The sequence below is a fragment of the Cynocephalus volans genome, chromosome 7, assembly GCF_027409185.1.
Source record: "Cynocephalus volans isolate mCynVol1 chromosome 7, mCynVol1.pri, whole genome shotgun sequence".
Classification (NCBI taxonomy): Eukaryota; Metazoa; Chordata; class Mammalia; order Dermoptera; family Cynocephalidae; genus Cynocephalus; species Cynocephalus volans.
This window is the reverse complement of record NC_084466.1, coordinates 101,272,577-101,285,269: the sequence shown is the minus strand read 5'-3', so window position 1 is coordinate 101,285,269 and position 12,693 is coordinate 101,272,577. Positions and strand designations below refer to the sequence as shown.

At 36.1% G+C, this 12,693-nt stretch overlaps 1 protein-coding gene across 6 annotated transcripts in view; it reads right to left on the bottom strand.

Moving 5' to 3' along the window:
• The window catches only part of CTNNA3 (catenin alpha 3), a 1,664,900-nt gene that overhangs the window by 1,529,253 nt on the left and 122,954 nt on the right, over nucleotides 1-12,693 (bottom strand). For all 6 annotated transcript variants that reach the window (XM_063101675.1, XM_063101678.1, XM_063101679.1 and 3 more), the window contains one exon: nucleotides 2,261-2,380. In XM_063101675.1, the coding sequence (XP_062957745.1) occupies nucleotides 2,261-2,380 (120 nt within the window). The remainder of the gene's footprint in view (nucleotides 1-2,260; nucleotides 2,381-12,693) is intronic.

Sequence of the window (12,693 nt, the reverse complement as noted above, 5' to 3'; positions counted from 1 at the left end):
GTACAGAGATAATTCATTTGCCGTGAAACATTCTTCCCCCTTCATAATATCCAAAACTTGTGAATTAGGCAAATGCAAAAATGTCACACCCTTTGCCACACTAACAGGAAATACTCAGTGCCTGGCCATGCAAGTCAGTCATTTAGTCATTTTCCTAGAGGCTAGCCATCATTGAGCATATTCCCGAATTTCATGCAACCTAATTTAAACATCTAATAGCTGTTCTGATTGGAATCAACATTCGACCTACACAAAAGCTTGACAACCCTGACACCTAGTGGCTGTGAAAAAACTGGAGACACTCTAGCACAGGAAGAGAAACTAAGTATCTAAAGAACACATAGAATTCACTGGGGAAGGGACTGCCTCTTCAGCAAATGATGCTGGGATAACTGGATATCCATATGCAGGAGAATGAAACTAGATCCATACCTCTCACCGTACACTAAAATCAACTCAAAATGGATTAAGGATTTAAATATACACCCTGAAACAATAAAACTTCTTAAAGAAAACATAGGAGAAACACTTCAGGAAATAGGACTGGACACAGACTTCATGAACACGACCCCAAAAGCACCGGCAACCAAAGGAAAAATAAACAAATGGGATTATATCAAACTAAAAAGCTTCTGCACAGCAAAAGAAACAATTAACAGAGTTAAAAGACAACCAACAGAGTGGGAGAAAATATTTGCAAAATATACATCTGACAAAGGATTAATATCCAGAATATACAAGGAACTCAAACAACTTTACAAGAAGAAAACAAGCAACCCAATTAAAAAATGGGCAAAAGAGCTAAGCAGGCATTTCTCTAAGGAAAATATACAAATGGCCAACAGACATATGAAAAAATGCTCAACATCACTCAGCATCCGGGAAATGCAAATCAAAACCACACTGAGATACCACCTAACCCCAGTTAGGATGGCTAAAATCCAAAAGACTCTGAACGATAAATGCTGGCGAGGTTGCGGAGAAAAAGGAACTCTCATACATTGTTGGTGGGACTGCAAAATGGTGCAGCCTCTATGGAAAATGGTATGGAGGTTCCTCAAACAACTGCAGATAGATCTACCATACGACCCAGCTATCCCACTGTTGGGAATATACCCAGAGGAATGGAAATCATCAAGTCGAAGGTATACCTGTTCCCCAATGTTCATCGCAGCACTCTTTACAATAGCCAAGAGTTGGAACCAGCCCAAATGTCCATCATCAGATGAGTGGATACGGAAAATGTGGTACATCTACACAATGGAATACTACTCAGCTATAAAAACGAATGAAATACTGCCATTTGCAACAACATGGATGGACCTCGAGAGAATTATATTAAGTGAAACAAGTCAGGCACAGAAAGAGAAATACCACATGTTCTCATTTATTGGTGGGAGCTAAAAATTAATATATAAATTCACACACACACACACACACACACACACACACAAAACCGGGGGGGGGGAAGATATAACAACCACAATTACTTGAAGTTGATACAACAAGCAAACAGAAAGGACATTGTTGGGGGGGAGGGGAGAGGGAGAAGGGAGGGTGGTTTTGGTGATGGGGAGCAATAATCAGCCACAATGTATATCGACAAAATAAAATTTAAAAAAAAAAAAAGAATTTAATCATTACGAATATTAGTTTTATACAGTATTAATTCTAAAAGCAACCCTGTAAAAGTTTATATGGCTCTGTATTTATCTTTGAGCCTCTACAAGGAGGCAAAAAGACCTGTATGTGTAAGTTATATTCTCCTTCAGCCATCCACATTTAGCAAATTTTTACTCATCTTCAAAGATCAAACAAGAAAACTAAAAGTCATATTTATGATTCTTTTCCTTAATTTTGTATGTACTCCCACCACTTTTCCTTGGTCTTCGGGTGATTTTTCTCCTTAGGTATCCTCCTGTCAAATATAAAAGTCATCTGGTCAAGATATCCAAGAGATGCCTTTTATGCCAAGGAGGTGTCCTTACTCAAAATGTAGCTGGACCTTCACAAACCAGCAGGAGCATTTTTTAAGAGAGCGATAAGGACACAGTGGAAACCCCTAAAGTACACACCTAAAAGCAAGGACCACACTGAATGCTGCAAGAAGCTGTATGAACACAGCAGATCAGTGCAGCACAACCTATTTCTGCCTTAACCATTAGAAGATAAGTCTCCCCAGACCTGCACCTCTGACAGGTGGGACGGCAGGAAGCCTAAAGTGTCCATCTCCTTTGCCAAAGATAGCTCTGACTCCTACCTGCTGACGTTTGAAGGCTAAATAATCGAGATTTTCCAGTTCCTTCCCAAGCTTCTGGTAGGTTTTCTGGAGGTCAGATTTGTTGGAAACATTTTTAAGAGATTCAAATGTCCTTTGAAACTGAAATCGAAAACAAAAGCAAATCATTAGGATAGCAGCATATTTTTCTTCAAATTCCCAGCTATCTAACACAGAGAAGTAGTAGATAATGAGCCTCAGTTTCTCCCATCCATAATACAGAAGTAACTAATGCTAGCTAATTATCATTCAGTGAAATAATTAGGGAAAATTATAAATAGTTAGAAACTCTATCCTAAGTACAGGTACCAACCAACCAATGAGCCTGTTTGGTCCTCATTCTAACAAAAGAGCATTAAAAAAGAAAAATCTTCATGTTTTAGGATACACTGCTACTTTTAAAGAAAAAAACATAATGAACATATAATTTCAAATCATAATGAGGAAGCATTCAAAGAGATATCATATTCCAACTATGGAAACATTTATGAAAAGGTAGCGGCTTGCATGATATTTTGCTATAATTGCATGGGACACGGCATCCCTCTGTAGAAATACCTTTGCACAATAGGTCACCTGGCAAGGAAGCTTTCTCAGAGCTTGTATTTTGAGAAGGAAGGAAAACTAACATTTTGATGATCAAAGCATATGTAATATGTTCAGCAAACATTTATTCATTTCTGCTCTATAACACAGATGAGTTATGAAATCAGTTCTGCTGAATTAGAATGTTTCCATTCATTTTTAAGTCAGATAGTAGATAAATACAAAGGTGACAAATTGCAATGGATCAAAAAATACCGTCTGCTACTAATAATTAAGTAAAGGGAATGTACAAGAAATTGAATTCTTGGTTTATTTTAGTAAATTAGAACACACTTTGGAGGGTTAGTGATTGAAAATGTCAAGTAATGTAATTTGCAAGACATTTGCATTTGCTCTCTCTTTATGTAATTTATTTCCCATATTCTCATTCTGTGCTGTTAGATAGATTTTTACAGATAGAGACTTCACCATCTTAAGCACACCAGAACTACACTGTGACTATGATGCCATGAGACAGGCTAATAAAATTTTATAGAATATAATTAAGTTTCCAGGGAAATTATTTGACCCTTACTATAGCAAACTCTATGGAATAAGTCTTATTAGAATGGCATTCTACCAAATTAAATCCTCAGTTTCATGAAAGCAATATGTTTATCTCAATCCAAGGTGACAGGGGAAAAAGAAATGGGAAATACCAATGCTAAGCTTCCATGGCAAGACAGTAAATTAAATTCAACAAATAATCATTTAGAACCTACTATGCACAAGGTACTATGAAAATAAAACACATTCCTTGCCCTAAAGAAACTTACAGGCTACTGGGGAAACTACACATGAAAGTCGGAAATAAAAAGGACCTTGACATTTATTCAGTGCCTACTCAGCCCCAGGTACTTTATGCTTTCAATTCAATCCTCCCAGGAACTATGGGAGTTCCTATTTCTCTTCCCATTCTACAAGTGAGTAAACTGGGACTCGGAAAGTTTGATCGAACAGGATTTTTACTACAATGGTCATGTTCTTTCTACTCTACCATTAACTCTTAACACCAGGCAAAGTAGTAAAGAGAGGGCAAAAAGAGATAAAAGCAACATGCAGTGAAAACTCAAAAAACTCACTGCTACTGACAAATGAACTCAGACCACATACAAGACATAAAGGAATTTGATTTAGGCCTCAAAGGACAAGAAGACTTTCAGAGTCTTCAGTGGAAACCAGTTATACCCATCAATTTAAACATAGGCAAACTCTGCTCATTTTCCCCATCTTATAATATAAAAAACAAATTCATTTCAACATAACTTTAATGACCTTTATATTAAATACATATCAAGGGGGCCGGGCCCCTGGCGCACTCGGAGAGTGCGGCGCTGGGAGGGCAGCGTCGCTCCCGCTGCGGGTTCGGATCCTATATAGGAATGGCCGGTGCACTCACTGGCTGAGTACCGGTCACGAAAAAGACAAAAAAAAAAAAAAAAAAAAAACATATCAAGGTGTATGATCATTTCTGTGCTTTATCCATTTCTCGGTCCTTCCTCACTAAGTTCAAATCAAAATAATACCAGATCTAAGATTCTAAGCAATTTTATCTATGAACTAGTACAAGCTATTTCACCAACCAATCCATTTCATTCTAAAGCATTCTTTTTTTTTTTTTTTTTTTTTTGTCTTTTTCGTGACCGGTACTCAGCCAGTGAGTGCACCGGCCATTCCTATATAGGATCCGAACCCACGGCGGGGGCGGGAGCGTCGCTGCGCTCCCAGAGCCACACTCACTCGAGTGCGCCACGGGCTTGGCCCTCTAAAGCATTCTTTATCCTGATACTTTTTCTTCCCTAAGAAATATTAGTGATACTTCTTAAATATTTCTTCTTCACATTTATCTCTGTGAACTTCATACAACTCTAAATGGGAATGTCAGGGGAAACACACTTGTAAGACTTCAAAATAAGAAACATGAAAAACCAATACTTCCTGGCAATATGTCCATGGCCAAAGAAGAAAGGGAGAAAATCCAGTAATGATACATTATCATGAGAATGTTTTTTTTTTCGTCTTTTTTCGTGACCGGCACTCAGCCAGTGAGTGCACCGGCCATTCCCATATAGGATCCGAACCCGCGGCGGGAGTGTCGCCGCGCTCCCAGTGCCGCACTCGGCTCGGCCCATCATGAGAATGTTTTAACTAAGGTCAGAGTTTGCATAATTTGGAGATTTTTAGCTTGAACTTTCATTACAGTACTTGTATCTTCCATTTATTGATACCAAAGAACTCAAAGTGCTCTAAAACTATGATGATTTCATTCATTTAAGTAATTTTTTCACTTACAACAACAAGTAATTGCCAAGAAGAGGTCATACAAAATTTGTGGTGTAACTTTGGGTTAGATCCCTATTAAAAACACCCCCATCTACCTGATGCTAAGAGTAAAAGCAATAAATTTACTTTGCCGATGAAGCTGAAGTACAGAAGATAAAAATAAGACTGATTAAGCTGAGGCCTAGATTTTTTTTCCCTAAAATATTTATGTATTTATTTTTGATTATACATATATATGGGGTACAGAGTTAACTGTCAGTATTTGCATACAGTATGTGATGATCAAAAAAATATTATTAGCATATTCATCATTATAAATCATAATTATTCTTTATGTCCCTTAGCCAGTTACTCCCTAGCTCACCCTCCACCTCCCCCTTCCCTACCTCTGGTAATTTGTCTACTCTCTCCTTCTGAAAGTCCAATGTTTTATTGTGGTCTTTCTCTCTCTCTCTCTCTCTCTCCTTCTCTCTCTCTCTCTCTCTTTCTTTATTTCTTAGTTCCCAATTATGACTGAGGACATGCAGTATTTCTCTTTCTGTTCCTGGCTTATTTCATTTAACATAATTTTCCCCAAGCTCATCCATGTTGCTGCAAATGGAAGAATTTCATTCTTTTTTATGGCTCAGTACTATTCCATTGTGTATCCATACCACATTTTCCTTATCCAGTATTCCATCGATGGACATTTAGATTGGTTGCATATCTTGACTATTGTAAACAGAGTTGCAATGAACATAGGAGTGCAGGTATCCCTTCAACATGATGATCTCCGTTCCTTTGGGTATATACCCAGTAGGAGAATTGCTGGACCATATGGTAGTTCTATAGGTACTTGTGTGAGAAACCTCCATACTGTTTTCTATAATAGCTGTACTAATTTATAGTCCCAGCAACAGTGCAGAAGAGTTTTCTTTTCTCTACATCCTCATCAGCATTTGTTATTCTCTGTCTTTTTTTTTTTTTGTCTTTTTCGTGACCGGCACTCAGCCAGTTAGCGCACCGGCCATTCCTATATAGGATCCGAACCCGCGGCGGGAGCGTCGCCGTGCTCCCAGCGCCGCACTCTCCCGAGTGCGCCACGGGCTCGGCCCTTATTCTCTGTCTTTTTGATAATAGCCAATCTAACTGGGGTGAGATACCTCAATGTGGTTTTGATTTACATTTCCCTGATGCTTAGTGATGCTGAGCATTTTTTCATGTACCTGTTGGCCATTTGTATGTCTTCCTTCAAAAAAAAAGTCTACTCCTTTGCCCATTTTTTAATTGGATTATTTGGCTTTTTACAGTGAAGTTGCTTGAGTTCCCTGTATATTCTGGATATTAACCCCTTGTTCAATGTATAGCTTGCAAATATTTTCTCCCATTCTGTAGATTGCCTTTTCACCCTGCTAATTGTTTCCCTTGCTATGTAGAAGCTTTTTAGTTTGATATAATCTCATTTGTTTATTTTTTCTTTTGTTACTTGTGCTTTGGGGGTCTTATTCATAAAGTTTTTGCCCAGACCTACTTCCTAAAGTGTTTCCTCTGTGTTTTCTTCCAGGACTTTTATACTTTCAGGTCTTATATTTAACTCTTTAATCCATTTTGAGTTGATTTTTGTATATGGCAAGAAGTGCAGGTATAGTTTCAGTCTTCTACACATGCATATTCAGTTTTCCCAGCACCATTTACTGAAGAGGCTGTCCCTTCCTCAATGTTTCTCCTGTTGTCCTTGTCAAATATCTGTTGGCTGTACATATGTGACTTTATTTCTGGGTTCTTTATTCTGTTCCATTGGTCTGAGTGTCTGTTTTTATGCCAGTATGATGCTCTTTTGGTTACTACAGCCTTGTAGTATAATTTGAAGGCAGGTAGGGTAATGCCTCCAGCTTTATTTATTTTCTTATTTATTTTGCTCAGGATTGCTTTGGCTTTTGGGGATCTGTTGTTGTTCCATATGAATGTTAAGACTGTTTTTTTTTCTATTTCTGTGAAGAATGTCATTGGTATTTTGATGGGGATTGCTTTGAGTCTGTAGATCACTTTGGGTAGTATGGGCATTTTCATAACATTAATTCTTCCAATCTATGAACATGGAATGTCTTTGCATCTTTTGGTGTCCTCTTTAAGTTCTCTCTGCAGTGTTTTGTAGTTTTGTTTGTAGAGACTTTTCACCTCTTCGTTTAAATTTATTCCTAGTTATTTTATTCTTTTGGTAGCTATAATAAATGGGCTTGCTTTCTTGATTTCTTTATCTGCTTGTTCATTCTCAATGTATGAGAATGCTAGACTTTTGCATATTGATTTTGTATCCTGCAACTTTACTGAATTTGTTTATGAGCTCTATGAGTTTTTTGATAGAGTTTTGGGTTTTTCTATATACAGGATCATGTCATCTGTGGACAGTGACAATTTGATTCCATCTTTTCCAATTTGGATGCTCTTTATTTCTTTCTCTTGCCTGATTGCTCTGGCTAATACTTCCAATAGTATGTTGAATAGGAGTGGTGAGAGTGGGCATCCTTTGTCTTGTTCCTGTTCTTAAAGAAAAAGCTTTCAGGTTTTCCCCATTCAGGATGATATTGATGGTGAGTTTATCATACATGGCTTTTATTGTGTTGAGATATTTTCCTTTTATACCTAATTTGTCTGAGGGTCTTTATCATAAAGGGATGCTAAATTTTGTCAAATGCTACTTCTGTGTCTATTGAGATAATCATGTTTTTTATCTTGCTTTTGTTTATGTGGTGTATCACGTTTATTAATTTATGTATGTTGAACCATCCTTGCATCCCTGGGATGAGTTCCACTTGTTCATGGTGTATAACCTTTTTGATGCATTCTTGAATTCTGTTTGCTAATACCTTGTTGAGGATTTTTGCATCTATATTCATCAAAGATATTGGCCTGTAGTTTTCTTTCTTTGTGTTTTTGTCTGACTTTGATATCAGGGTGATGCTGGTGAGGGCTAGATTTTAAAGAATGTTGACTTAGTTTGAAAATTTTTCTTTTTAACAGGCCATTGTGCTTGACCATTGAAATAGATCTCTGAGATTTTCTATATTAATTCAATGCATTATAATTTTATTACATTGATTATTTCTCAAAATAAATGTTCTCCCAGTTGGAGATAAGTTGGAAAAGGAAGCTTAATTAATTGAAGAGATTTCAATAATCCTGGATTTTACCTGTTCAAAGTTTTGAACAGAAATTTAAAATGAGCCAAGAACAGCAAAACAATTTGAATTTATCTTGTGTTAATATTTTTAACTCATTACAAACTAAATTCAAACTTTAAAAAAAACCAGTGAATCAATCTGAACTAAAAACAAACATAGGTATGTTCTAAAACTGTTGAAACTGAATATTAAAATGGTCTCTGAACTGAGAAGCAAATCCAGATGTGTCCTATTTGACTACCTTATTGTACATCACAGGGCAAGCAAGATAAGAATGAGAAGACACAAATAAACTTGCTGCAAAAGTAAGCAGTGTGAACACTCCCAGAATATGTTTTCTCATCAAATTATTTCTGTTCAGAAATAATAATACTAGTAATCCATCAAATAAAACAGAGACCATGATTGCTCATCTCCCACTAAAATAACTGAAAATTTGTCTTGAAAGAAAGAGAAGCATTAAAAAGACAACTGGGAAATGTCTAGATAGACTCAGAATTTCCTTTTATCTACTTTTTTTGACAATATATATTCAAATAAATCTAGGACAATATTCTACACAAACTACACATCTGATGTGTTAGTGAAATTATGTAAACTCAAGGTAATTTGGAAAGCAGAACAAAAAGAAATTGGCTGAAACATCAGTGGAATAAATGCAGCGAGGTCACTGGCAAGCAAAGCTTTCTTAGCCCTCGCTGCCAATGCCACAGCTTCCTCTTGTAGCCATATCAATTGATTCAAATAACTCCATACCTCCAGCAGCCTACTAATTCCCATAATTTAAAAATATCAAGTACCATTACTGCAAATCAAGAACCAGCTTAACAGTTGTCGTTTTTTCCTTACTTAAAATTTTGCTCCTTTGTATCAGGTGCTAGGTGCTACCTGTACCACAAAAAGAAACCCTGTGCTCACAGCATTATGTGTATAAAAGAGTATCCAACAAGTGCCTGACTGAAAGCACTAGATCACTAAGTGTGATCTCAGTGTCCCTAAAATGTCAGTTTGAAACAATGCAAAAAGATTCTGTAGACTAAAGCAGAAGGAAGAAATAGACAAAAGAATAATGTATTAATGCTCTATAAATATTAATGTTTAGAATAAAAATAAATTGTTTCAAGCATAAGAGATAGCTAATCTACCCTACTTAAATATGGCAACTACAGAGCAATCAAAAATGAAGTATTACAGAGAAAACAAATTATTTAATTTTTCTAAACTTAATCCATTGACCTTCACACGTATTTTCCAAATGAACTTACAAGATGATAATACCACTCATTAAAAGGAAGTTTACAACTGAAGCAGAAAATTAAAACACACATATCTCAAATGATTTTTCGCTGTAAGGAAAGATTACAAAAGATAAGAACATAAAACAAAACTGGGCTAGAGATCTAAATTAGAAATAGTCCTATGTAGTTGAAGGCACACTGGTCTTGAAAGGTTCATGTCCTTGCTATGCTCTTTAATAACTGCATAACTTTTGACGTCACTAATACTCCAATTATTTTTTTATCTTTACGTTTTTTATTTATTTGTTTTTAATTGAAACAATTGCTTGTACTTACCTGTGAAGCAGAGCATTGAATATAGATGTCTGTGTGCAATATGTGATCCTAAAATCATAATCACTATATTTGTTATTACTCAAATGTAATCATTTTTTGTAGCCCTTTACCAATTTCTCACTAAGACACTCCCCACACACACTTTCCCACTTCTGTGGCCTCAGTTCCATTCTCTCCTTTTGAAAGTTCAATAAATTATTGCAATTGTTCTATCTTTCTTCCTGTGTTATTTTGTTTATTTATTTTTTTCAGTTTGCACTTATGAGTGAGAACATGTAGAATTTCTCTTTCTGTACCTCACTTATTTCACTTAACATAATTTTCTCTAAGTTCATCCATGTTGCTGTGAATGGCAGAATTTCATTCCTCTTTATGGCAGAGTATTATTCCACTGTGTATGTATACCACATTTTCTTTATCCAGTCACCATCAATGGACATGTAGGTTGGTTCCAACTCTTGACTATTGTACATAGAGCTGCAATGAACATGGGAGTGCAGGTATCCCTTTGACATGATGATTTCCATTCCTTTGAGTATATATCCAGCAGGGGGATTGCTGGATTGTATGGCCGTTCTATCTGTAGTTATTTGAGGAAGCTCCATACTGTTTCCCATAATGGCTGCACTAATTTACAGTCCCACCAACACTGTAGGAGGTTCCACTTTCTCTGCGTCCTTGCCAACTTTTGTTATTCTCTGTCTTTTTTAAAATGGCCAGTATAACTGCAGCGAGATGATATTTGAATGGGTATTGATTTGCATTTCCATGATGCTTAGTGATGCTGAGCATTTTGCCATGCGTCTGTTGGCCATTTGCATATCTTCCTTTGAAAAATGTCTGTTCAGCTCTTTTGCCCATTTTTTAATTGAGTTACTTTTTTTTTATTATTGCTGCTGTTCAGTTTTTTGAGTTCCTTGCATATTCTGGATATTAACCCCTTGTTGGATGCACAATTTATGAATATTTTCTAATGTTCTTTAATGTTTTTGTTTTTGCTTTCATTTTTGTTTTTGTTTTGGTAGCTGGCCAGTATGAGGATCTGAACCCATGACCTTGGTGTCACCAGCACCATGCTTTCCGAAGTGAGCTCACTGGCCAGCCCATTTTCTTCCATTCTGTAGGTTGTCTTTTCACTCTATTAACTGTTTCTTTTCTCATGCAGAAGATTTTTAGTTTAATATAATCCCATTTGTTTATTTTTAATTTTGTTGCCTGTATATTGGGGTCTTATTCAAAAGTCTTTACCCAGTACTACTTCCCAAATTATTTACCCTATGTTATCTTTTAGTAGTTTTATGGTTTCAGGTTCTATATATAAGTCTTTAATTCATTTTGAATTGATTTTGGTTTATGGCAAGAGGTACAGGTGTAGTTTCATTCTTCTTCACACACCGATGTCCAGTTTTTCCAGCATCACTTATTGAAGAGGCAGTCCTTTCCCCAATGCTGCTCCTGTTACCTTTGTCAAATATCTGTTGGCTGTAAGTATGTGACTTGATTTCTGGGTTCTTTATTCTGTTCCATTGGTCTGAGTGTCTGTTTTTATGCCAGTACCATGCTGTTTTGGTGACTATAGCTTTATAGTATAATTTGAAGGCAGGTAGTGTAGTGCCTCCAGATTGATTGATTGATTGATTGATTGATTGATTGATTGATTGATTGATTTTGCTCAGGATTGCTTTGGCTTTTCAGGGTCTTTGGTTGTTCCAAATGAATGTTAGGATTGTTTTTTTCTATTTCTGTGAAGAATGTCATTGGTATTTTAATGGGGATTGCTTTGAATCTGTAGATCACTTTGGGCAGTATGAACACTTTCATAATGTTAATTCTTCCAATCCAAGAGTGTACAATATCTTTCCATTTTTTTGTGTCCTCCTCAGTTCTTTCAGCAGTGATTCATCGTTCTTCTTGTAGAGATTTTCCACTTCCTTGGTTAAATTTATTCCTAGGTATTTTATTTTTTCATTGACTATTGTAAGTGGGCTTGCTTTCTTGATTTCTTTTTCTGCTAGTTCATTGTTGGAGTATAAAAATGCTACTGAATTTTGTGTGTTGATTTTCTATCTGCAAATTTACTGAAATCTATTTCAGCAGTGAGAGTTATTTGGTAAAGTCTTTAGGTTTTCCTATCTATAGGATCATGTCATCTACAAACAGAGAGAGCTTGAATTCATCTTTTCCAATCTGATTGAACTTTATTTCTTTCTCTTGCTTTATTGCTATGGCTAGTACTTCCAATAATATGATAAATAGGAGTGGTGAGAGTGCACATCCTTGCCTTGTTCCTGTTCTTAAGGGAAAAGTTGAAAGCTCTTCATCCATTCAGGATGATATTGGCAGTGGGTATGTCATATATAGCTTTTCCAGTTTTTGATTGTGGTATCTATAAGATGGGACAAATTATCTTTGCCTGCCTACTTTATAACATTGTAAAATCAGTTTAGAAAAAAATGAAAGGCATTCCTTCAACAAATATTTATCAATGGGCAACATGCCAGACATGTAAAAAACAGAGGAAATCAGAAGAGAAACAGCTCTTACCTTAATAAGAGTTTATTATCTTGTTTACTCTAACAGGATTTTACAGTCTAGATTACAGATTACTACTTTATAAATTTTAAAGTTCCACAATATTGCAAGAGACCATTGTCATTAAACTCATGACACCTTTCAGCAGTGAATGAGGACTGAACAAAACAGCTGTTCAATCATTGTGTACTGAGCATCATCTGTGCGCAAGGCACTGAGCTAGACACTATGAAAAATAGAAAGAAACATTTACATGAAAACTTTAACTGTTAAAAATTAT